The 26,776-nt window shown below is 48.6% G+C and overlaps 1 protein-coding gene and 1 long non-coding RNA gene across 3 annotated transcripts; one reads left to right on the top strand and one right to left on the bottom strand.

Moving 5' to 3' along the window:
• Positions 1-1,018: 1,018 nt before the first annotated feature.
• On the bottom strand, positions 1,019-24,780 carry PITX3 (paired like homeodomain 3; the record flags this gene model as incomplete). 2 transcript variants are annotated; one of them, XM_083738495.1, is made up of 4 exons in its annotated part: positions 1,019-2,614; positions 3,637-3,842; positions 4,929-5,041; positions 24,512-24,780. In XM_083738495.1, the coding sequence occupies 4 exons, from the start codon at positions 24,778-24,780 to the stop codon at positions 2,066-2,068; spliced, it is 1,137 nt and encodes a 378-aa protein (XP_083594621.1). In that variant the 3' UTR covers positions 1,019-2,065. The 2 variants fall into 2 exon arrangements, with proteins under 2 accessions (XP_083594621.1, XP_083594622.1); XM_083738496.1 differs by lacking the exon at positions 24,512-24,780 and adding an exon at positions 24,330-24,418 and having other exon boundaries at positions 4,929-5,064.
• LOC310844400 lies at positions 4,077-6,786 on the top strand. Its single transcript, XR_014564084.1, has 4 exons — positions 4,077-4,282; positions 4,952-5,112; positions 6,120-6,233; positions 6,631-6,786. It is a non-coding gene; the product is annotated as an uncharacterized lncRNA (long non-coding RNA).
• Positions 24,781-26,776: the final 1,996 nt, after the last annotated feature.

Here is a 26,776-nt window from a genome sequence, read left to right as displayed (position 1 = left end):
TTTGCCAGCTTGAAGGTCCAAAATATTATTTCAGAATTGGCTGCTACACCCAGGGAACCTACAAACTACCAGCATAACCGGGAAGTTTACGTTTGTGCAATTAAAGTGGATTAAGACACTCGTGTCACGCCAGCACAATAAATAAACTTTTAGAAAGAAATTGATTTTTTGGTGTGTGGTTTGGAAAATTGCCTGGGAAATGCATTTAAAAGTGTGGGGTGAATGGAAGATTTAATGGGAAGACATGTAAACAGCCCCATGACAAATCTCGATAAACCCAGGAGGAATGCTCACTGTTATATAACATTCCTGTAAGCAAACCTGAACAAATGCTCAATAAAGATCAGGTACAATGTAGCCTCTGTGAAAGCTTTGTGGAAAGCAAATCACGCTCAATAAATAGGTTGTCTGGAGCAGTGATTGGGTTCATGCTACACGTTTGAAGACAGTTTTTTTTTAAAAAGGGTTCCCCACGTCAAGGCTGCAGTGAGAACATAATGGATAGACAAAATATACCAGATAAAAATAGGCATACTTGTGTCAGTTTACATTTTAAACTTTAGCAGGACCAAGAATAGCCTGGGAATGAGACAAATTTCTGGTTTTGAAGTGTTCTCAGTCCACGTCCCCTTGGAACAGTGTTCCACATTAATTCAAGCTTCTAAACTTTTGGAGGCTCAAATACGACGCTCCAAAAACATTCTAACTAAAAGCTGATGTAAACGAACACGAGTAAAATGTCAAGAGTACCAATATCTTGGCCTTTCAGTAGAAAACGTGCAATCTACCCAAATATGAAAATGTAAGACCTAGCGATCGGCTGCATGGTGCTATTTTTGACAAACTCGAGGGTAACACCTAATTTTTAGACACTGAGTTCTAGGATTAAAAAAAGGTCTGATGTAACTGCAGAGCCCAGTTTCTCTACCTTCAGGGGGGGGGGGGGAAAGCAATGGAACGCTTTCATCCTAGGTGTTGGCTCCACATTGCTCTTGCAATAAACAGACACCCATAAAGATTGCGAGGATTTCTTCCGATTTATTTTGTAATGGAATTTATTGATGAGAGCACGAAAGAGCCATTGACTGTAAAAGGAAAGCAATGGGGTTCTGTAGGTGGATATACTGATATTTAACTCCCGCCTGGTCGAAAATGAAATCCAACAGGGAATGTTTTATTTGCTCATATTTCTCTGTATCTTTTCACTCTTCCCTTCCCCGACTTCCACAGGTAGGCACAGGAGGGACTATGCAGCTCTCGGTTGTCGCTGTTGTTTTTTTGCTAAAGTCAAAGTTCTGTATCCCTTTTGGCGACCTGCTAGCAGCTTCTGCTGTAGTCTTAGAAACCAGTGTAAATCGGGGGGGGGGGGGGGTCAGGATCTTATCAACGTGCCCGAGTGGATCTCTCCATTCAGCTGGGTCCCAAACCCTCCCCACGGCTCATAATCCCTCTCTCGCCCCTGCCTTCACGAACTCTGAACCTTTCCATGAGACCACATCTTCCTTTGCCGATTCTCAACCACAAAAGGCCGAAATCTGCAAAGGAAAAGAAGAAGAAGCGACAGGACATTGTGCAAACATTCGTGAAAGAAGTCTAATCCTCATCTGTCGTCTTTCCAGCACAGCGTTTAGACCTCGAAGGGTTTCGTGTCGGCAGGCATGCAAATCGCCGCGGCGCACAGACATACGTTGGTGAGTGGAATCAGCAGCTGCACCGTTGTGTCTCCCCCCCCCTTTCCTGGGTCTCCCTCTCTCCGTATTGTTGCACGAACGGGTTGCCCATTCTCAGACGGGAGCAGGAGCAAGCCCAGAGCTATCGCATTACAGCGCCGGATTGACAATGACCTCAGAGCCTGGCAGAAAAGTCCTCTTTCCCAAAAGGGCTTTCGATGAGCGGTTGTGTTTACTTTCGCCAAAAACAAAAGAGAGAAGTTGGAAAGTTTATAACAGCATGGTCGTCACGAAGCACATCTTCCTGGAATTTGGTCGGTCTGGGTGTGGCTGTCGGGCTAATGGCCAAGTTCCTGATTAACGGGGTTGGGTGGGTGTTGAAGGGTCCTAGGCCTTCATACTGGCCTCTCCACAGTGTACTGGCAAGGGCTGAGGCTGGAGGCTGCTGTCTGAACTGTCGGATAGGTGAAGTTGGCGTGCTGTTTGGCCTTCAACCTCAGGCTAGCCAGGCTGGAGTTGCACGTGTCCCGATACATGTATGGGCTGGCTGGGGAAGCGTATGGGCACGTACTGGATGAAACGGCCGAGTTAAGGCCGGGGCTGTTGAGGTTGTTGAGGCTGGGGCCTGGCATGCCAGTCACTGTGGAGGGAGCTACCATGGATGAAGGCATGGGCATGGAGCCGATGGAGCTGGGCGTGGAGAACATGGGCTGCGACGAGAGAGGGCTGACGTTCATCGAGTTGAAGAAGGGGAAGCTCTTTGCCGACAGGGTACTGGTCGCAAGGCCTTTGGTGGCCCAGCTGTTGTACGAATAGCCGCTGTACATGTCATCGTAAGGCTGCATCAGTCCATTGAACTGGGCTCCAAAGCTGTTCTTGCAGAGTTCGGCCTGTTGATTCCTTTCTCTCTTCCTCCACTTGGCCCTGCGGTTCTTAAACCACACCTGTGAGAGAAAGGGAGTGTTTCCTTAAGTTAGCATTCTCTGTGTGTTAGCTTGGTGAGAATATAATAATAATAATAATATATTTATACCCCGCCCATCTGGTTGGGCTTCCCCAGCCACTCTGGGCGGCTTCCAAAAAAATATTAAAATACTGTAATACATCAAACATTAAAAGCTTCCCTAAACAGGGCTGCCTTCAAGTGTCTTCTAAAAGTCTGGTAGTTGTTGTTCTCTTTGATATCTGATGGGAGGGCATTCCACAGGGCGGGTGCCACTACCAAGAAGGCCCTCTGCCTGGTTCCCTGTAACTTGGCTTTTCACAGTGAGGGAACCGCCAGAAGGCCCTCGGTGCTGGACCTCAGTGTCCGGGTAGACACCAGGCAGGGTGGAACTACAACTCCCATAGGCCTCAGTGAACATTGCAAAGGATAATGGGAGCTGCAGTTACAACGGGACCTCAGCAATAGAACAGGTGGAACTTGCGACAAAATGTGGCAGGCACCCTCACTTCTAAAATGAGTACAGGATCCCAGCCAACCATTATCCCCCATCACCCAGTGTTCCAACTTTCTTTCCCCTTCTGTTACTCTTCATTCCACGTCTACTGAGCATGCTCAGTCCACAATGGGCTTTTGTTGGTGTTCCTCCTCCCTGTGTGTCCCCCGTCCTTTCAGCTTGTTCATGTTTGAGGGGGGAAATGTACTTCTGCAAACCTCAGGCTTTCCTCAAGCATGTGAGTATCTACCCCTTGTATCTTAGTGGTCCTACATTGGTGGCACTCGCCGCCTGGGTTCACTATTAGGAGGGATTGTGAGAGGAGTGCCTCACTTTTTAAAATGCACGATTTTGAGAGCAATCTGTTCCTCAGAAAGTACTTGCGCTGTATAATAGCTCACACAAAAGGTTAAAAGCCACATGCAGAGGCCTCTCCCATTCTGCTGGGTCTGCTATGTGGTTCGCTATCAAATCCTCAAATTCTGACCACATTAAGAGAAAGCAGAGCGGGTGTGAATGAGGCCTACCCGGACTCTGGCTTCAGTCAAGTTGGTCCAGACAGCAATTTCCTCCCGGGTGCTCATGTCCGGATAGCGGTTCCTCTGGAAAGTGGCTTCCAGCTCCTGGAGTTGTTGGCTTGTGAAGTGAGTTCTCTGCCTCCGCTGCTTCTTTTTCAAGGAGCCATCCTCAGGATTGGAGTCATCGGTCTGGTTCTGCTGTGACTTTTCTGTGTCTGTGAAAGCAAAGGCAAGAGCACCGATTTGTTGTAATATATTACTGACTCACAACTGCGTGCAATAAAGAGTTAACCTGAGCTCAGGTTGCCAGTGGGGGCGGAGCTTAGCAGGCTCCGATTCTCTTCCTGCTTCCTGGAACAAGGAAGAAGTCATGTGGTCAGGTTGCCAGTGGGGGCGGAGCTTAGCAGGTTCCGAGTCTTTTCTCTTCCTGCTTCCTGGAACAAGCAAGAAGTCATGTGATCATGGCTCCCTGCGTGTGAACCAAATCTCTCAAAAAATGAGATTTCGAAGCCTGCATCTTTACTAACCCAAAGATTGCATGATCTTTTTCGTAAAGAAACAAAATACTTTTCTTTTTAAGCCATTTGGAACCTTTTTCATCTCTGTTTTACTGCCAGTAGTTGGAGACTTATTTGCTGCAACTTCTGGAAACTTTGTGAGTAAAATATTCACTTATCTGCAAAGTCAAATGTCTTTGATTTATTGTAGCCTAGGGGGTGGATGGGTCGAGGGTGGCGCTGTGGGTTAAACCACAGAGCCTAGGACTTGTCGATCAGAAGGTCGGCGGTTTGAATCCCTGCAACGGGGTGAGCTCCCGTTGCTCGGTCCCTGCTCCTGCCAACCTAGCAGTGCGAAAGCACGCCAGCGCAAGTAGATAAATAGGTACTGCTCCAGCGGGAAGGTAAACGGTGTTTCTGTGCGCTGCTGTGCTTCGCCCGAAGCGGCTTAGTCATGCTGGCCACATGACCCGGAAGCTGTACACCAGCTCCCTCGGCCAGTAAAGCGAGATGAGCGCCACAACCCCAGAGTCGGTCACGACTGGACCTAATGGTCAGGGTTCCCTTTACCTTTCTAGGTGGTGGATTGGGGAGAGGGCACAGCCTGGGCAATCCCTGAGGGCCAGCTAGAGGTCTGGATTTTGGCCTTCAGGGATGAGGTTCTGCAGCTGTGCCCTACCAGTTATGATACGCTCATGTCTAAGAAACAAATAGAGCATCTCCCTTTCTAATCAGGCCAGAGCTGGAGGCTATGAAATGAGAAGCACCGCTTGCTGTTAAGAGCAAAGCCAATTTCGTACTTACCGCTGTGCTCTTGCCCCTTGCAGCTGTGCTCATGTTGTGGTGTCCCCGACTCTGAGAGGGAGAGGTTGGGACTGTGGGCCTCTGAGTCAGTGAGCAAGTTGAACTCCATCGGCCTGGAATAGGAACTGGAGAAGAGCTGAAAAAGAGGCCCAAGTGATGTCTGAGTAGCATATACGATTAGGAGGTCAGTTTACTTGGTGGGAATAAGTTCAGTTAAGTGGGGTTAACGTCCAATAAGTGTGCTTGTTGCAGCCACAGGCTAACACTGTGAAGAATTGGTGTCTTTACTCCAAAACAGGTTCCATTGTGCACAGTGGGATTTAATTCTGGGAGTGCAGCTACCTTTCAAAGCTAACAAATAAACGGTTATTTTTGTGGACTGGTAGGTTCATGCCAAATGTTTGTGATCTGGTGACTTTCAGAAGCTAAAGACAAGCTGACCTTTGGCCTCTGGTGCAAAGTTTATACCTATTTCCTCAATGCAGGCTGTGTCAAAGCTGGGAGACAATGTCTGCTTGTAAATTGGTGGGCATCTTCTTCCTTCCTTACCTCACATTTCCCTCCATTTTCATCCTGCACTGTTATTACAGGTAACAACATATATGCAGTTAGAAATATTTGTGTCCCGTCCCCCCCATCCCCCACCGACTCCTTTTCTAAGATAAAAAAAGTCAGCGTTTTTAAGAGAAAAAACCTCTGGAGGGTTTTCCCCCTCTGCAGTAGACGTGAAGGCAAGCACAGTGGTTTGCCACTTGTGCACACGCATGCATAGACAAGCGCGTGTGCGCACGCCACGCACATGAAAGCGCACGAGCCGCCCTGGCACTTTGCGATGGTGCACCTGTACGTGAAATGCTGTGAAGGCGGGAGCCACGTTTGCCTCAATATACCTTTTTCATGCAGCATTTTGTGCAAGGAGGCGAGTCCATCTGCGGCTCTGGCTATTGTCATAGCTTTTTTGCGTGATTCCTGGAATTATGCAGAAACGCACAGCACATTAATTCTTCGGATTAAGACTTGATTAAGATGTGTGTAACTTTGCAGTCACAGAATTTATTAAGGCCCCCTTCTCAAGGAAGCAGCAGATGGAATTTCTTCCCAGTGTTTGTAGATGATAATTCCACACCCACATCCCACAGCTATTTGCATACAACTGCATCGGCCGCCCGAGCAAAATTTCCTCTCTTCCAGGGACTGATGCTGCAAGGACCTGATTCAAATTCCTCCTTTTCACCTGCTAAAGACCTGAAGCGAGACAGTCACCCCTCCGGCAAGAGGTGACTAGTTTAGCCAACTTGCAGAAAGGTAAGCAGCATAAAAAAAAGAGATCTGTAGGCACCCCAGAAACAGGTTTTATTCTGCCTGAAGCAAAACTATTTTGCTTCTGTACAAGAAGGTACACATCACATCTATTTTTGCAGCCCTGGCCCTGTATGTTTCCATTGACTGAACTGGGACACAAACTCAAAAGGGCATGTTTCAGAACACAGCCTCAAATATTTGTCGCTGAGTGAGCAGTAACAGGCAGGGAATTTCTTCGTTGTTCTACGTCCTGGCCCCAAATCAGCTTCTCTGCTTGTCATTGTTCCGAAAAAAATATTTTTTTGGTGCTGTTTGCTGGTGTGAACTAAGTAGGAATTCATCTCTGGCTATTTCCAAGCACAAGAACTACATTTCACTCTTCTCCCTCATCACTGAATAGAAGTAGATGTTCTGAAGGAAGCCATCTTCCACTTGATGATGTGAATCAACATGCAAACGTATCAGCCGAAGACCAGAACTACCCAAAGCACAAGAAGAGACTTGACACAGGACATTTTTAGCTCAACAACAGAGATAGGCCAAACCACAACAGAAAAAAAAAACAACCCCCACCCCCAAAATCAAAGCCTCCTTCTGAAAGCCCCGGAAGCTTCTGCCTGGCTTACGGAGGGAGGTTAAAAAAACAACAACTGGTCATAACATCTCCAAAATTCCCCTTCTTCTTTTCCCCATGGTTCCTCATGCTGTCAGAGTTGACTTTTGCCAATGGCAGTTCAGCCCCATTCCCCAGTTCTCAGTTCCCGGAGAAAGCATTGACCCTACGTATGTGCGAAAGGATGTGGGTCAATTTGGAGCCTGAGTCATTTGGGGCTTCAAACCCCGACACAAACAGCTTGAACTGGGCCTCGAAAGGAACCAGCAACCAGGGCAGCTGTTTTAAAACAGAAGGGTGTGTGAGATCGGAACTGGAATCTGGATGCTGCATTTTGGGCCCATTGATGTGTTCTGAGTTGTCTTCAAGGGCAACCCCACACAGAGAGCATTGCAGTCATCCAGTCTGGAAGTTGCCAGAGCACAGGGAACAGTGGCCAAGTCATCTATGTCCAAAAGAGGCTGTAGTTGGCAGCGGCGGAGGAAGCCACTTGGGCGCCTGGGGCGGCACATTCAGGCAGTGGCGTAGCATGGGGGTGCAGGGGGGCGGCCGCACCGGGCGCAACATCTGGGGGTTAGGGTTAGGGGGTGCAAATCCACGGGTTAGGGGGCGCAAATCCACGGGTTAGGGGGTGCAAATTACTTGCCTTGCCCCGGGTGCTGACAACCCACGCTACGCCACTGCATTCAGGGGCAGGGTGAGCCGCCCACAGAGGCAGGGCGAGCCCACCCATAGGGGCAGGGCACACCACGGGGCCTCTAGGGTCTGCCTGCCTCCTCCCGCTCAAGACGTAACCGGCTGTACTTTTGAATAAATAAGGTACTGCAACCACTACCATGCTATAAGACCCACTATCCTGTAAAATTACATATGGTATGTACAATTGTTTATGTTTTTTTATATTAATTTTGCTGTAAAAATGTGTGAGATTACAATGTTGTAATTATTTGCGTTACCTAGAGCCTGTTCTACTGATGAAGCCTAGGATGACGAAACAAGGCTAATATTCCGGAAATCCTTGTCTTAGACTCTATGAAAGGATTCTGTGGAACTGTAACAACCCTTAATGTGGATTATTGGACCCTATGAACAGACAGGTGGAATAGATACTTATACATGTATGGACCTTATGCATGAACTGACTAGAGAATGAACTGATCCACTGGGTCTTTTTTCGTTGAACTTTATGAGACTTCCGTTGAAATCTACAATTTGATACAATGAATATTATACCTTATTTATTCAAAAGTACAGCTGGTTGCATCTTGTGTGATTATTGAGTATGTTTCCCTTAACCATAGGTTTGTTGTTGTTTTGCCCTCCTCCCACTCAGCTGCACTACAGCTGGGTGGGAGGCAGCGGGCAGACCATTTGGGCAGCACAGAGCCTGCGCGTGCCCAAGCCACTGCATCTCTCCCAGAAGAGACGCTGGGCTCAGGTGCGCTGCAGGCCCCACGGTGAGTGCCACCCAGCATTTTGTCACCCCCCCTCAGTCACACGCACCGCACCCCCTTCCTCTGCCCCTAGTAGCTGGCGAACCAGCCAGAGCTGGACAAAGCCACTCCTAGCATTTAAGGGTAGCTATTCAGAGGGACGCGGGTGGCGCTGTGGGTTAAACCACAGAGCCTAGGACTTGCCGATCAGAAAGTCGGCGGTTCGAATCCCCGCAACAGGGTGAGCTCCCGTTGCTCGGTCCCTGCTCCTGCCAACCTAGCAGTTCAAAAGCACGTCAAAGTCCAAGTAGATAAATAGGTACCATTCCAGTGGGAAGGTAAACGGCGTTTCCATGCGCTGCTCTGGTCCGCCAGAAGCGGCTTATTCATGCTGGCCACATGATCCGGAAGCTGTACGCCGGCTCCCTCGGCCAATAAAGCAAAATGAGCGCCGCAACCCCAGAGTCAGCTACGACTGGACCTAATGGTCAGGGGTCCCTTTACCTTTTATTCAGAGTACTGTGCAGACTTCCACTCTGTCGCTCTGAAGCACCACAAATGGCTCTATCTAGTCCTCATTACTGCTTTAAACACACACCCTGAGCAAGCAGGAGAGATGGTTTGTCATTTGGGCCATGTGTGGTGTCATCAGCATAAATATGTACTTCTCTGTCCAATCATGTTCCGGGGACCAGGGCAGAAGATGCAGATGATTTCTGATTTCGAACGTATAGCCCAGAAACGCACAAAGGGGGAAAAGCAATCCAAGTTCAAGGAAAGGTCATGAATTTCTTGTATATAAGAATTGGGGCGGGGGGGGCGGGGCGGGAGCATAAAGAATCAGGGCAATTTTCCTACACTTGTGATCTTAATGGAATTGAAACGGGAACCATGGGAAACCATTAATCACCGGAAGATAAACAGCCACGATTAGCCTGCTACTCAGAAGTAGCTGAGTGCAGGTTTCTGCATTATCCAGTCCTCTGTTTCCATCACGTTTATTTGAACCAGCTACCAGTTCAAGGTACAGTGGTACCTCAGGTTACATACACTTCAGGTTACAGACTCCGCTAACCCAGAAATAGTTCCTCGGGTTAAGAACTTTGCTTCAGGTGAGAACAGAAATCGCGCGGTGGCAGCACGGCAGCAGTGGGAGGCCCCATTAGCTAAAGTGGGACCTCAGGTTAAGAACAGTTTCAGGTTAAGAACGAGTTAAGTTTTTAACCCAAGGTACCACTGCACCAGTTATTTAAAGCCCAGTCCCAGTGTAGCCTTAGACAGCACTCTCTCCTGTTTGTTGCCTCCATCTTTTGTGACCAGCAAGTAAGACCAGCAACTAAGGCCAAAGGACCTTTCGTTGTAAGAAAGGGATCATTCGCACAACTTATTCACAGTCAGCTTTCTAACAACTATATATATTTTAAATTTTCTGTTGTAAACCTCTGAGCACCTTTTAGATGGAAAGTAGCTATACATTTACAATTTAATATAAAATAAATACACTATGACAGATTTTTAAAAGTTCTGTAAGTTAAGGGGTAAATGGCTTGCAAAAGAGTTGCAGTTCCTTCCTTCCTTCCTTTTATAGACCATGAAAACTACAGAGAGTAGAAAGTTAGAGAGAACCATCTCATTGTCTACATATGCTGTTTCATGCTGAATGTTTAAATGGTTCTCCCTGCCTGTGGAAATCAAATGAGAAACCCAAGGTTTTAATTTACCAGAGACAGGGCGACAGAATGCCCACTCCCAGACAAATTTACTTTCTGACATATTTCTCTTATGTAAAACGTTAGCTTAAGGTTTGCCAACACTTTAAAATAATCCTCCCAATGCAAATGATGTCTGTGGACCTGAAATTTGAGGGTCAGTGCAGCTGGGGCTGAAAGTGGCTTGTGAGAATAAACCTCACTCTGAAAACTTCAGAGAGTTAGGCTGAGGTCAAGGGAGTTGCTTGCAGCATCACTGCAATGTGCTCTACTGCTGTTGTACTCTTTTTGAAGACTGAGAAACTGTGCTGAAAAGAACAGCTTACGATAGTCTTGCAATGTAAAGGTAAAGGGACCCCTGACCATTAGGTCCAGTAGCGGACAACTCTGGGGTTGCGGTGCTCATCTCACTTTACTGGCTGAGGGAGCTGGTGTACAGCTTCCGGGTCATGTGGCCAGCATGACTAAGCCGCTTCTGGTGAACCAGAGCAGCGCACGGAAACGCCGTTTACCTTCCCGTCGGAGTGGTACCTATTTATCTACTTGCACTTTGACATACTTTCGATCTGCTAGGTTGGCAGGAGCAGGGACTGAGCAACGGGAGCTCACCCCGTCACGGGGATTCGAACCACCGACCTTCTGATCGGCAAGCCCTAGGCTCTGTGGTTTAGACCACAGCGCCACCTGCGTCACTAGTCTTGCAGTGTAGTCCAGTGGGATCAAGTGGACATAGGCTGGTATGGATTTCTAGCCAAATTCTGCCGCTGCCCCCCAAAATAGATTACACTTCAAACTTCTTCGCAAGCCAAATTACTGCTTGTTCAGTTACTTTAAATATTTTATACCACCTTTCAATCATATTCTCTGGGAGGCTTACAAATCCAGAGCTCACCTGAATTCAAAAGCCACGTTGGCATGTCACATTAAGTCAAGCCGTGAAAATACAGTGGTACCTCGGGTTAAGTACTTAATTCGTTCCGGAGGTCCGTAATTAACCTGAAAGTGTTCTTAACCTGAAGCACCACTTTAGCTAATGGGGCCTCCTGCTGCTGCCGCGTCACCGGAGCACGATTTCTGTTCTTATCCTGAAGCAAAGTTCTTAACCTGAAGCACTATTTTTGGGTTAGCGGATTCTGTAACCTGAAGCGTATGTAACCCGACGTACCACTGTAGGAACATCGGGACATTCCGGGATCAAATCAGAAACCAGGACGGCTTCTGTAAATCCAGGCCTGTCCCTGGAAAATAGGGACATTGGGGTGCAAATGTATTGGCAGGGGCAAACGTTGTTAATATGGTGCCCCAAGAGAGGACAAAATTTCTACCTCCCATTTCTTAGGTAAAGGTACCCCTGCCCGTACGGCCCAGTCGTGACCGACTCTGGGGTTGCGCGCCCATCTCGCTTAAGAGGCCGGGGGCCAGCGCTGTCCGAAGAAACTTCCGGGTCACGTGGCCAGCATGAAGAAGCTGCTCTGGCAAGCCTGCAGCAGCGCAGCACACGGAAACGCCGTTTACCTTCCCGCTATAAAGCGGTATCTATTTATCTGCTTGCACTTAAGGGTGCTTTCGAACTGCTAGGTGGGCAGGAGAAGAAGAAGAAGAAGAGTTTGGATTTGATATCCCGCTTTATCACTACCCTAGGGAGTCTCAAAGCAGCTAACATTCTCCTTTCCCTTCTTCCCGCACAACAAACACTCTGTGAGGTGAGTGGGGCTGAGAGACTTCAAAGAAGTGTGACTGGCCCAAGGTTACCCAGCAGCTGCATGTGGAGGAGCGGAGACGCGAACCCGGTTCCCCAGATTACGAGACTACCGCTCTTAACCACTACACCACAGCTGGGACCGAACGACGGGAGCTCACCCCGCTGCAGGGATTCAAACCGCCGACCATATGATAGGCCTCGCTGAGGTTTTACCCACAGCGCCACCCGCGTCCCGCTCCCATTTCTTATGATAGCAATAATTCTTTTTCCAATCCCAGTTGCTCTTTTTATGCACCTTCTCGGTAGGTACCAGTTAAGGTAAAGGACCCCTGGACGGTTAAGTCCAGTCAAACTTGACAATGGGGTGTGCCGCTCATCTCCACGTTCAGGCCGAGGGAGCCGGCGTTTGTCCACAGACAATTTTCCGGGTCATGTGGCCAGCATGACTAAACTGCTTATGGTGCAACAGAATACCGTGACAGAAGCCAGAGTGCACAGAAGCACATTTACCTTCCCGCCGCAGCGGTACCTATTTACCTACTTGCACTGGCGTGCTTTCGAACTGCTAGACTGGCAGGAGCTGGGAAAGAGCAATGGGAGTTCACCCCATTGTGCGGATTCAAACCTCTGACCTTCTGATCGGCAAGCCCAAGAGGCTCAGTGGTTAAATATTTGTTGTTGTTGTTTTGCACACACTCCTTGGCTCAGCGCCCTGTGCGGGGGAACTGCCGGCACCGCCTTAAATCCAGCACTGCTGCTGGATCCCAAGGAGATGGTAGCTGCTTTATTCCTCCCTGGCCAAAGTTTGGCTCAACATGTCATCCAAACCCAGGTCTGTGATTTAGCCTCCTTAGCCTTTTATCAAACCTGGAATCATGGTTAATGCAAGCCTTGGCTTAGCTGCTGCCCTGCGCTAATCTGGGGTGAGACTATGCTCTGAGAAGCTGCAGCCATCAGGGTAAAATGTCTCTCCACATATCACATGTTGTTTTCGTTCTTCACCAGCTCTGCATTGCTTTCAGGTTGCTGTTTCCTGCACAACTGTGTCACACATACAACCTAGAATGATCTAACTATGGCAGGGAGTGACAAAGGACTAAAACAAACTTCCACGTTAAGTTAAGAGGTGATGTCTGGAAGCTTTCTAGACAATCATTTTCTCTGGTGTTCTGATGCCACTGCAAAGCCAAAGAGATCCACACAACTGCAGTAATGGGGAAACCTTTGATACCACATCCTAAGGTTCGTGGGCAAATTAAACAGCAAAATAATGTGCTGTATTATAAAAGTAATTTATGGATTTACAGTACCTTATTGAAAGACAGATCCTTGTAGCAAGCTTGGAACATTTGTCAAAGAACACAGGCTTCCCTGCTAGCTTATCAGGTAGAGAACGCTTATCAAATATCACACACACTATAGTCTAAAGATAGGGGGTGCTGTATAGGTTGGCAAAAAAAGATGTATCGTATTTTTCGCTCTATAGGACGCACTTTTTCCCCTCAAAAAATGAAGGGGAAATGTGTGTGCGTCCTATGGAGCGAATGCAGGCTTTCGCTGATGCCTGGAGAGCGAGAGGGGTTGGTGCGCACCGACCCCTCTCGCTCTCCAGGCTTCAGGAAGCTATCCGCAAGCCTTCGGAGCCCAGTGGGAGTTCCCGCCGGGCTCCAAAGGCTTGCGGATAGCAGCCTGCAGCCCAAAGCCCGGGGAGCGGATAACAGCAAGCTCTGGAAGCGAAGGCGAGGTTGCGCGCAACCTCGTCACCGCTCCCGGACCCGTTCTGGGGGCTGGGGTCGGGGGAAGCTTGGGCTTCCCCCGCCCCAGCCCCGCGGCTAAAAATGAAGCCAAGACAGCGAGCGGGATCCATCCCGTTCACTGTCTTGGCTTCTGCCAAAGCCGCACACAGCTTCTCCCGGCTGGAGAGGTTGTGCGTGGCTAAAGAGGAAGCCAAGACAGCCAGCGGGATGGATCCCACTGGCTGTCTTGGCTTCTTTGCTCTTTGGGGCTGGAGGGGATTTTTTTTTCTTTATTTCCCCCCCCCTAAAAACTAGGTGCGCCCTATGGTCCGGTGCGCCCTATGGAGCGAAAAATACGGTATTTTGTATACCCTTCAACATTTCACTCTTGTAAATGAGTGTGTAGTCCTAGGGGCAGAGTCCAAGGCCTTAACACAATTCAGACTCGCATTCACAACAACTAGAAAACAAGAGCTAAAAGTGTGCGCATGCACTCATTCCAACTAGGCGATAAAAGCTGTTTCAAATACACATGAAACACATGTCTACGCACATAGCTTCTTTCCTGCAATTTACAACAGGAATCAGGGATCTGAGGCTATAGTGCAACAGAAGCGGAACAAAGATTTGCAGCATAAAAGGTTACCGCATTTCAGCAGGAAGTTATGAGATATGCACAGGTTGGAAATGAAGCTCCTGCTTTAAATCTTCTACATGCTGAAACAGGATTGGAAGGAGGACCAAGTATGACCTCTCTGAGACCATCATCAGCACAAATCATCCTATGTGTACAATAAAAAGGTCCTCCGGAGGGGCCCTTTGTTGTTATGATACACAAGCTCACCAGAACTCAGCCTAGGGGATCTGATATGATACGAGATCTAAGTCCTAGAAGGTAGCTCCACAAATGCCAAATGCATTTTTCTCAACAGTTAACAGGGGCTGCCTCCCTCCTCCCCTCCCATTCAGAAATCGGGAACCGGCTGTCCCTGAATACATGTTGTCATTATTAGAGCTGCCTCCACAATCGGTCCCACCCAAAAAAAAACACTCCTCACCCTACTTTGCCTTCATTTCAGCAGCCCCAAAGGGTGTGTTTCTTGCATCTCAGGAGAGTGGCACTTTTTATCTGTATTGATGTTTCCTGTCCGCACTAGTGGGTGGAGTTTGATAAGACGTGTTTGCTCACTATTTTTGTCCCCTCCCTGCAATTTATTGTGTCACTGACATGCTGCAGAATTCACCTGCAAAAAAAGCCCGATCTGTCTGGGTGGGCTCTGGGGCAGACCTGCAATGCGTGAGCTTAGGCCAAAAACGAAGAAGAAGAAGAAGAAGAAGAAGAAGAAGAAGAAGAAGAAGAAGAAGAAGAAGAAGAAGAAGAAGAAGTTATTATTTATACCCTGCCCATCTGGCTGGTGTTTCCCCAACCACTCTAGGCGGCTTCAAACAAAAGATTAAAAATACATTAAAACATCAGTCATTAAAAACTTCCCTAAACAGGGTTGCCTCCAGATGTCTTCTAAACATCAGATATTGTTTCTTTGACATTTGGTGGGAGGGTGTTCCACAGGGCGGGCGCAACTACTGAGAAGGCCCTCTGCCTGGTTCCCTATAACTTCATTTCTCGCAGTGAGGGAACCACCAGAAGGCCCTCGGCACTGGACCTTAGTGTCCAGGCTGAATGATGGGGGTGGAGACGCTCCTTCAGGTATACATTAGTGGCTTAAAACACAGAGAGGTCACCCCCCCCCCCCGGTTGCATTTTAAGTCACATTTTCACTCTGCTGTGCACATCGGAGAGGGGCGAGGATGCCTTCACCTGATGCGCATTGCCTGCTTTCCTGCAATGTCCCCCCAACTCATTTTCATGAAACTGTCATTTGTGCAGACGCTGTCATCCACGCAAGCAGAACAGCTATCTCAAAGGTACATCTGAAGGCAGCCCTGCTTAGGGAAGATTATAATGTTTGATGCATTACTGTATTTTAATATTTTGTTGGAAGCAACCGAGAGTGGCTGGGGAAGCCCAGCCAGATGGGCGGGGTATAAATATATTATTATTATTATTATTATTATTATTATTATTATTATTATTACACAGCTTAACTGCGGAGGAAATATGGCTCCAGTTTTCCTTTCAGATTGGAGCTGGTTTGAGGGAAAATATATCAAACAACAGTATTTCTCAAGACACTATGAGGTAACGTTGCAGGTAAAGGTAAAGGGGCCCCTTACTATTAGGTCCAGTCGTGGCCGACTCTGGGGTTGTGGTGCTCATCTTGCTTTACTGGCCAAGGGAGCCGGCATATAGCTTCCGGGTCATGTGGCCAGCATGACTAAGCCGCTTCTGGCGAACCAGAGCAGCGCACGGAAACGCTGTTTACCTTCCTGCCGGAGCGGTACCTATTTATCTACTTGCACTTTGACGTGCTTTCGAACTGCTAGGTTGGCAGGAGCAGGGACCGAGCAACAGGAGCTCACCCCATCGTGGGGATTCGAACCGCCGACCTTCTGATCAGCAAGCCCTAGGCTCTGTGGTTTAACCCACAGAGCCACCCGTGTCCCTAACGTTGCGTGTACTTAGATTTAAAACCAGAGGCGGGGGCACAACAGATTAAGGTATACACAGCCTTAGAATGGCAACAACCAAATAAAGAAAATGTCCCATTAGGATTATATTAACACTTTCCCCTAGGGGGATCATCCTGCAAATGTTATAGCCCAGGGCTGTCCAACTTCCAAGAGGCTATGATCTACTCCCACTATAAAAAACAGGCAGTGATCTACTCATTGGCTTGACCAGAGTTGTTGAGCTTTTTTGGGGAAAGGGGGGGCGTCAGGGGCCCATGATCGACCAACATTGACCAGGGACATCCCGTAATCGACCGGTAGATCTCAAGATCGACCTGTTGGACAGGCCTGTTATATCAGATGCTACACCCATAACAAATTATACTCCTGGAGCTGGAAAAACGCATGAAAATTTGGGTCACTGATTCTCATTCTGCTCCTACTTTCTCCTAAGTGTGACAAGGAATCTCATTTTCGAAGGACTAAAGTGAGTGCTTGCTTGCGGATATAGGTAATTATTAAAGCAACAACAACAACAGAAATCCTGTTTGCTTTATGTGGGCTGCAACATTCCCATGCATATTAATGGACGATGAGTTGGTTTCCCTGGTGCAATATTCAGAGATAAAAGAAGAGAAGCCGGGAAAGTTGTTTTTAAAAATTATTTAAAGTCAGATTCACTTCATTTCCTATGCAAGGTACTGTTAAGGCAGATTTCTTAGCAGTGGAGGAAAGAAACAACATTTGGGAAAATGACAAGCTGGAGAGGCCTTGCCTTTTAGGTAAAGGGCTACCTGCTCCAGACAGCGAGCTGAACTTCCCGTCTATGAAACAGGGACGACAAAAGAAAAACGAAACACTGTGTGCTGTTGTTGTGATAGTTCATCTGTTCTGTAGGCTAGGGGGAATTTGCTGACTCGTCCTTCAGGAACCTCTCCGACGGGCTGCTGCAAGAGCTACTAAAACCATTTTAGGTGAAGAGAAGGGGGTACTCAACCACAATTGCTCCGATGGTGAGGTGTGGAGTTTCTCTGGTCTTACAGCTTTTGAGATCACGTTCTTCTCCAGGGATGGGGGCTGTGACCCTGTGCTGCAGCTGCTGCTGAGTTCGTTGCATTTATTACAATTGTTTAAATTTGTCCTGATTCTACTTGTACTGTATTACCTTGGAAGCTTTGGAAACGTGAGTTTAGAATTTTTTTAAGCAATGGCAAGACTTCACATAACTGCCAATTTTCATTCTTGCCCACCATTCAAAGGAAGAGCTCAAGTCCAGCTAAGGAGCTAAGGATGGCTGATTTATCACCACTGTTAAACATCCTTTACTCTAAAAGGTCTAAGAGATTAAATACTGAACATTCAGAGGAGAGATTGATAATGTCACTTGTGCATTTCAGTGTATATTATTTATCCCACCTGTCCCTGTTCAGGACGACGTACAGTGGTACCTCTGGTTAAGTACTTAATTTGTTCCAGAGGTCCGTTCTTAACCTGAAACTGTTCTTAACCTGAAGCACCACTTTAGCTAATGGGGACTCCTGCTGCTGCCGTGCTGCTGGAGCACGATTTCTGTTCTCATCCTGAAGCAAAGTTCTTAACCCGAGGTGCTATTTCTGGGTTAGTGGAGTCTGTAACCTGAAGCGTATGTAACCTGAGGTACCACTGTACACTACTTTATTTTATCTCCTTAGGAATAGTTTGGAAGAGACACCAGGGCTGTTCATCTGTTGCATTCAGTGAACATACAGTTTTTGTACAGTGTACACAAGATACAGGTGGCGCTGTGGGTTAAAGCCTCAGCGCCTAGGGCTTGCCGATCGAAAGGTCGGCGGTTCAAATCCCTGCGGCGGGGTGCGCTCCCGCTGCTCGGTCCCAGCACCTGCCAACCTAGCAGTTCGAAAGCACCTCCGGGTGCAAGTAGATAAATAGGGACCGCTTACCAGCGGGAAGGTAAACGGCGTTTCCGTGTGTGGCTCTGGCTCGCCAGAGCAGCGATGTCACGCTGGCCACGTGACCCGGAAGTGTCTCCGGACAGCGCTGGCCCCTGGCCTCTTGAGTGAGATGGGCGCACAACCCCAGAGTCTGTCAAGACTGGCCCGTACGGGCAGGGGTACCTTTACCTTTACACAAGATTGCTAATTTTTACACATATGAATTTATGGACATTCTATACATATTTGGCAGCATATGATCGCGTGCAGCACTTTTTGATAAACGTTTTTTTCAAATTCTTGCAGAGCCTATTCCAAAGACACAACTATAATACATATTTTGAAATTAGATTTTTTAAAAAATTGGTTGGGACTAGAATGCTGCTTCTTAAATATTGTGGGGTGGTATCAAACATTATGTCAGCTTGGATGGCGTGAAAATCTGGTAGATTGCTATTATGGCAACTTTTGAAGCACTCTCAAAAGCTACAGTGGGATTTATTGAAGCAATTTTTAAGAATTGCTAAGAAATAGTCATTATGGCTGCAATCCTACACACATTATAAAGTTTTTAACATCGTTAGGGTTATTGGCATCATTGGTCTTAATTTTTTTAAACAATATCACATTTTTATATTACGCTTGCTCTTTTTATACCTTTGTATGGTTCTTTTTGTTTCAGATTCTTGTTTAATGTACAAAGATTTGGACATTACTTTCTCCCATTTTTTCCTCTGCTTTCCCTCATTTTCAATTTTCGAATAAATGGATTTTTTAAAAGGAAGTGGTTGATAAGAGTTTTCAGCCTAGTAAGTCTAACTGGACGCGGGTGGCGCTGTGGTCTAAACCAGAGACCCTAGGGCTTGCCGATCAGAAGGTCGGCGGTTCGAATCCCCGCGACAGGGTGAGCTCCCATTGCTCGGTCCCTGCTCCTGCCAACCTAGCAGTTCGAAAGCATGTCAAAGTGCAAGTATATAAATAGGTACCACTCCAGTGGGAAGGTAAACCGTGTTTCTGTGTGCTGCTCTGGTTTGCCAGAAGTGCCACATGACCCGGAAGCTGTACGTCAGTAAAGCAAGATGAGCGCCACAACCCCAGAGTCGTCCGTGACTGGACCTAACGGTCAGGGGTTCCTTTACCTTTAGTGAGCCTAACTAACGTTGGACTTCACCCAGTTAACATTTCTCCACTTACAAACATTGACTTAACAAGAAGGGAAGAAGCAAAATAAATGGTTCAGAAACAAATTAAGGTGGGTCTCTAAATAACTACAGCAACAAAAACAGGAGAGGATAGAGTTCAAAGAATCAGCTATGTACCACTGAGTAATTAGGGTCTCGTAGAGCAGTCTCTGTTCCCGCTGCTACAGTCTTGGACTAGGAAGTAGATGTAGGCTTCATCCTGTCATTCCCTGGCTGCAGAATGATGTTTTAGTGCAGGAGGCAGCAGTTCCCTGCTCCACTGTCTTATCTGCATGTTGCTTTTTACTCTGTCTCTGTCTCTCTCTGTGGTTTCACATGATCTTCCCTCTCCCAAATCTCCCACTCTCCCGGCAAAACAACAACAACATGTCCTCTTAATCTCCTGCCAGCAGGCTCCTTAGTGCCAAAACACTTGTGTTCCAGGTATCCCGCAGGAAGCCACACTTTACACAGGGTCATGTAAGGTTATAATGTGCGTCCCCATCAGTTCACATGAGGCAGAAACATTTCAAGAGGGTGGAGAGGAGGGATGTGCCTTGTGGAGAGGGTCTTTGACCCAAGGAGGGGCACCGCCTGGGGAAAGTCCCAAGGACTGGACAGAGAAGTTTTGGGGGCTGCATCCCCCCACCCAAATCAAGTAAATAAATAAAAATACTTAACAAAAAGTAGAAACAATCAGAATCATATTTGAAGCTGAAATACTTGCTGACGTCACTTGGATTTTCACCAAATCCAAGAAAACGTGCTTTAGTTTAAGCTAAAGGTAAAGGGACCCCTGACCATTAGGTCCAGTCGTGACCGACTCCGGGGTTTCAGCGTTCATCTTGCTTTACTGGCCGAGGGAGCCAAAGTACAGCTTCCGGGTCATGTGGCCAGCATGACTAAGCCGCTTCTGGCGAACCAGAGCAGCACATGGAAACGCAGTTTACCTTCCCGCCAGAGCGGTACCTATTTATCTACTTGCACTTTGACGTGCTTTCGAACTGCTAGGTTGGCAGGAGCAGGGACCGAGCAACGGGAGCTCACCCCGTTGCGGGGATTCGAACCGCCAACCTTCTGATCGGCAAATCCTAGGCTGTGGTTTAACCCACAGCACCACCCGCGTCATGTAGCATGGCTGAAAACCTATGCAAGTTGCCTGGCTGGGCAGTAAGCTGCGTCAAACTCCCTGGTCCTGTCTTCTGACTGGTTTTGCAAAACAAAAAGAGCTTGAGTCAGCAGAAACACATTCTTTGTTTAGAATCAGCAACGCAAGCAAAGAAGTGTTACCATTGAGACTGCTAGCATGAGATGGGAACCCAGACAAAGGAAAAGAAAGAAGTTTCTAGCCTGATTATTTTCCCACATCTTCTGACATCCTCTACGCTGGTCTGTCTCAAACAGCAGCAAAACTTGAATGCATCGTTGTCACCTTGTTTACTTCTTGGAGAAAGGAGAATCACACCCCTGCCCCACTAGGCCTGAAAATACCCAGGGTGGCCTCAAGTTTTCATACCAGAGAGAATTCAAGGCAACCCTGGTGTTTTAGCAGACACAGCAATCCAGGAACGTCTCAGGGCTGCCAACTCACAGCCCCGTCAGTGGCAGGAATCCCATCTTCCCGTCATGGATGCAAAAAGGGGAGGAACAGAGATTTGGTTCCCATTTCCGGTAAAGTCTTAGTGAAATGACCTCCCATCATTCCCCACCCCCAAAACAAGCCCACTGAACTTTACACCACCTTCCCACTTAGCAAAGCTGCTTGCACGTTAGTCAAAATCCACACACAAAATATGGGATGGGTCGCGATTTGCTGTTCAAGCCAGGCGTTCTCAAAGGATGTGGCAGAAAAAGATGTGTGGCAGGAAGATTCAAGGGCAATCAAAGAAACACGTAAACATTTCAGTGTAGTATAGTATAGCACAGCCCAAAGCAATTATTTTACTTGCAGAATATGCACAGATGTCTTTTAAAAATGTGCGCAATCCTACTTGTGATTTTATTTCCCAATACATTTCTTCTCATAGAATCATAGAATGGTTGAGTTGGAAGGGACCAAGAGGGTCATATTGTCCAAACAACCTGCAATGCAAGAATATTTTGTCTCCAAAGTGGGGCTCAAACCCGTGGCCCTGAGATTAAGAGCCTCATACTCTACGCACTGGAATGCGGGTGGTGCTGTGGGTTAAACCACTGAGCCTAGGGCTTGCCAATCAGAAGGTCGGTGGTTTGAATCCCTGCGACGGGGTGAGTTCCCGTTGCTCGGTCCCAGCTCCTGCCAACCTAGCAGTTTGAAAGCACGTCAAAGTGCAAGTAGATAAATAGGTACTGCTCCAGCGGGAAGGTAAGCGGCATTTCCGTGCGCTGCTCTGGTTCGCCAGAAGCGGCTTAGTCATGCTGGCCACATGACCCGGAAGCTGTACGCTGGCTCCCTCGGCCAATAAAGCGAGATGAGCGTCGCAACCCCGGAGTCGGTCACAACTGGACCTAATGGTCAGGGGTCCCTTTACCTTTACTCTACCAACTGAGCTATTTCACCTGTCAATTAAAAACAAAAACAAAAATATTACAGCAAATTGAGAACCACTGTCCAAACCCATAGGGGCCATCTCATGCGCCTTTGAAAGCCAAACCGGCCCCAGTTGAGACACTCACTCAGCACCCTTGGAACCCGCAGCGCTGAGCTCCCGGCGAGCAAGGGACCAACGGGTCGCCTGCCGTCAAGGCTCGAGGGGGCGCCCCACCACCGCTCCGAGAGGGGGCTGGGAAGGAGCGTCTCTTGCTCCGCTCGCTTTGGGGAACGGATCAGGATGCGTAGGCGCCGCCTCGCCAATCGCCCACGAGGCGGGCTCTCTCTTGCCAAGCCGAAAGCGGCCACGTCGGGGCGGTCGGCAGCTGCAAGCCAGCTGAAAGCCAGCTGCCCCTTTTCTCGGCCGCGCTGTTCCCGCAAAACCAGGGGGAACTGGTGGGGAGGAGCCACCACCGAACTGTGGATCGGGACCACGAGGTGCTCCTCCAGCTCCCTCCGCCGGGGAGAAAGTGTTGCAAAGCGTTAGCCACGAATCGCGCCAGATCAACTCGGTGGCGCGCGGGGAACCATGAAATTGGAGAGTTTAGAAGGGATCCCCGGTGGGGGGGGGGGTGTCATCCAATCTAACGCGCTGCAACGAATGAGAGCGGGGGTGGGTCGGTGGGTGGGGGTCGGGGTGGTACTTCGAAGGGTCCGCCTCTTGTTCCTGCCACCGTTCCGCCGCTCTCGCTGAACTTGCGCGGAGTGCAACGTGCGTAACTGACTCATTTCTTTCTTTACCCAGATCCACTCTTGGGAGAACCGATTGCGGCCCAAACGGCTCCCCGCACCCCCACCCCCTGATCCGAAGCGAGGCAGCGGGGCTGCTCCCTGGTTTGTCCTGAGTTGGGCAGCCAGAAGGCGTCCAAGCACCGCCGCCACTGCGCACACGCGGTTCTGTGGTTGCGCCCTGATGGCAACTAAGAGAGAGAGCAGGCGACGGCTTTCATCCTTCTGAATGCTACGGTGCTTTCTTACGGTGTTTTATATGCAAAAGTCTGCGCAACAGAAACGAGCAAGGAATTGCGGAAAAACGATTAGGCAGCAGGGGCCGGCCTCCCCTTGCCCCCCTGCCCCCTTTCCGCACAGCGTGGGGAGATGGGTGGCGACGTGGGGAGAGTCCAGCTTGTGCGCGAATAGTCCGCCGAGTATTTGGCGTTTTCAGCCCAGATTAGATGCTGAGTTTTTCTTACCCGAGTCACAGTTTGCTTGTGGCACCTACTTAGCAATGCCTGCTGGTTTTTGATCATATGGGATGGGGGGAGTCATTTGTAAAGAGCACAATGTCCCCGCGCTGGTGATCAAATGCCAATTAAGCCCTGATAAACTAAAACCACACAGTAATTTCTGCACAATATTCGGGGGGGGGGGGAACGGTTATTATGGGCATATTTTTAATTATGGTTTTACTATGGACATCAAACTTTGCATACCGTTGCATTCCGAGTAAGAAAACAGGCAAAAACTGAAAAGGTACTTTGGTGTCACGAATGTGCAAATTACTGCATTCTATCGTGTTGAATTATAATTGCGATTATTTTAAATTAACGGACAAACGTATTGATATTGTGGTTTATTTAGATGCATTTACATCTTCTTAATCGCCTTGGTTTTCATTCCGAAGAAAGGATGCAATATGTTTTTTGAACAATTTTACTGTTAAATTATTTTTGATTTGGTCTTTGAAAAATATTGTCTTCTGTAAGTAATGTTAAATTATAAATAGAAACTTGAGTAGAGAAAATAGTCCCAAAACTATTAATCAATAACTATTAATAAAGTAACTGAATTAATAAGGTGACATTAACATGCATTTGGGTTTTGTTTTGTTTTTCGTTTGCCGGCTTTGCTTTTTGCAGCGGTTTGTCGATTTAATAATCATTCTTCTCTGAAGGGTCTCCTTCCTAGGCAAAATCCAATTTTTATTTTCGTTCACTGAGGACAGATTTTAACCAAAATTAAAAATCCTGCTGATAAGTAGCCGTATTTGCCAGCAAAAAGCGGATAAAAATTAAACAAGGGTTCCCAAGGGGGAGACTGAATATCTCCTCTTCTGGGAACCTGCAAGATCCCTCCAGTTGTAAACAGAAGAACGGTCCTTACATAAATATCATTTGTCTATCTGTCCAAAAGCCGACGGACTTTCCCCGCGCCATTTCGCTTCCTCTCTCTTCCCCCTCTCTTTCTCGCACACCCGCAAGCTTGTTTTTAGCAATCCGTTACCTTCCAAAAGAAACCCCGGCTCATAATTTCGCGCGTCTCCAAGCACTGCTTTTCGACTCTGCGCGGAAACTAACCCGGCGTCTGGGTTGCAGTTCAGAAAGCAGATTTTATCTGAGTCGGAGTGATCGCCTCGGCTCTCCTGCCCAGGCGCCTCGACTGTGCCCTAGCCACCGGATCAACTCACCCTCGGGTTCCCGAGCCCCGAGCCCCGTCCGTCAGTGCCTAGGAGCACTTCGCGTAGCCTCGACGGCAACCAGAGCCAGTGCGCTGCCGGGGAACCGTGGAGTGGGGAACTTTCCACGACTGCAGAAAATCACGCCCGGCCCACCGGCTGCGGCAGGGGGAGGCTGAGCAGAAGAAAGACCGGCCGCCCTCCACCACAGGCTCGACGGGAAGGCCGGGACCAAACAAAGGACAAGATGCGCCCTCACCTTCCCAACAGCAGCTGGCAGAATAGGCATCACCACACGCGGCGGCAGCAAGGCAAGGGGCGCGCAATGCAATCCGTCGGGCACACCCAGCCTTGTCCCGGCACCCCGCCCCGTCCCGCCCCGCTATCGGCTGTCTCCGTTGCCTTGCGCCCCGGGGAGAAGCCGGCGCAGCGACCACTTACAGCGCGCGGCGTCCGTGCGCCCGGAAAGAGCCGTCGGCTGTCCTCGCCTCGCCTCCGCGCCAGCCTTCGGGGCTGCCCAGCTCCGGCCTCGCTCGTCGTAAGTCCCTGAGGAGTAGTGCTGCCGAGCTGCGTGCGCTTGGCCGCAGCCTGCTGGAGGAGGGTCCCGCCGTCGAGTGCGTCCCCTTCGCGGGGGCCATCGGCTTTAAGGATGAGGCCATCGGCGCCCCCAGGCAGCTGCCATCGGGCAGCGCGCGCCTAGCCCGCCCCATTCGTAGCCGCGCGGCTGGCCAAGCGCCCCCCGCCCCCTTCCCGGCTAGGCGAGGCGTCGTCGGGCCCCGCCCCCTCGGAGGCCCGCTTGTGGGCAGGGGCTGGCCCGCTCCCTCGGGCGAGGAAGGAGGGGTCGCGGTGGCAGCGGCTTACCAAAGCCTCCAGGTGACAAGGAAGGTCCAGGCAGGAAGGTCGTGCATCCCCTGGGGGCTTCTCTGGAGCACCCAAAGACCAGAGAGTTAGGGAAGGGGAGGTAAAAGCAGGCATGACTGGCAACCTTTTAAACGGTGAACATGATGATCAGTGCCGGAGTTATGTACTGTATAAGCTAAGTAGGCTGAAGCCGAGGGCTGCTAAATCTAGGGGGCCTCCCCAGCGGGCAGTCTCCCCTCTCCTAAAATTGCAAACCCAAGACTTCATGCTAGGGCAGGGCAGCTCGGGCCTCTAAGTCTAGGGGGCCTCACCAGCCTGCCCGCTCCCCAGTGCTGCAGTCTCCCCCTCCTAAAATTGTAAACCCAAGACTTCATGCAAGGGTAGGGCAACTCATGCCCAGCAACTATTAGACTCAGGGCTAGCCAGTGACGCTCAGTTTGAAACAGTGGGGCGCAACTTGCATATTTTTTTGGGGTAGGGCACCAGTTCACAGCCAAAGTCTGCAAAACTTTATATCTTATAGATCTAAATAAAATCCATCTAGATTGCCCTGGTGCAGGAGCCCCCTTAGGAGCGGCCCGTGGGGCCTAATTTGGCCCAATTGCTCCAATTACCTTAAGGTCAGCACTGATGAGACTGTGCAGGGGTTGGACTGACAAGACCTGCACCTTCTAAGTCCCTGGTGTCACCATTCAGAGTACAGACTCAAGGACTCGTTATGGAAATAAAGGCGTGGCACTTATTGGAAATCAGTTTTGTCACCTCTTCCCCCAAACCCCGAGACAATGAGCCCAGCCACCTTTTATTCACAGTCGCATAAGCACTACACTACAGCACGGCCATAAACTTGTACATTCAATCGCTAAAATATACACCCAATATGTAGCAATGGAGATTTATGTTATTGTTTTATGAATGAACACTGTGTGTTATGAATGGACTCTGTATTTTGTGGATTATCTAAGAGCCACCAATAGGGAGCTCTAGAATCTGACAGCTAACTAATTAGGTACTACCAAACAGCGACCCCTATTGCTGAAAGCAGGTAACCAGCAGGGAATGCTTTAGCTCAGCCTTTGCATTGTAGACTGAACACCCCCTGCTGTGCAGATAATGGAGAAAACTCGTAAATTGTATCCCTTCTGGCATCCTGGCCAATTCTATTATGCTGGTGTAAACCCTGGTGCACCAGAAGCCCAGAATAGCAGCAAACAAAATCCGCTCATACGTCAGCGACTGATAAGACTTATCAACCAGTTCTTCCAAAGTCTTCCTAAATCATAAAGCTCTAAAATACAGGCCAAAAGAGAGCAGGTCTGGGAAGAGCAAGGCATACAATGGGCACCACCAGTGAAAAGGCCCTGCTCTGTGTAGCTCCTGCCCTGTCATTTGATAGAGTGCCCACTTGCCCTCCTTCTTGACATGGAATGCTCTCTATTGGAGTCTCCAGGTCCAGTACAAAGACCATAAGAAGGGAGAGCAGGGACCCTGAAGTTCCCAACAGCTGTTAATCAAGCAAGCAAGCACACAGGTCACCTATGTCACAGTCAGGATGCCTATGTCCTGGCCAGACCAGCACCCAATCTTGTTTTTGTACAATCTTGTTTGTTCTCAGTAACCAAAATTATATTATCAACATATACAAGCAGAAAGTTGTTTTCCTTCATTTGCGGGGAATCGTACAAAACAAGGTGGCACTAATAAAGAAAAGTTCCAGGGTGGCAACAGAAAGCAAACTAAAAATGCTTTTGCAGTTCGTCAAAACTATCCAGCAATATCAGGTTATAGGAAAACTGGTGCTATTAACAGTAATCCTTCTAGTTAGTTAATTGGTTCGACAATTTC

Source organism: Podarcis gaigeae, assembly GCF_964106915.1.
Source record: "Podarcis gaigeae genome assembly, chromosome: 5".
NCBI classification, from domain to species: domain Eukaryota; kingdom Metazoa; phylum Chordata; class Lepidosauria; order Squamata; family Lacertidae; genus Podarcis; species Podarcis gaigeae.
The sequence above is the reverse complement of the archived record's forward strand: the minus strand, read 5'-3'. Positions and strand labels throughout refer to the sequence as shown.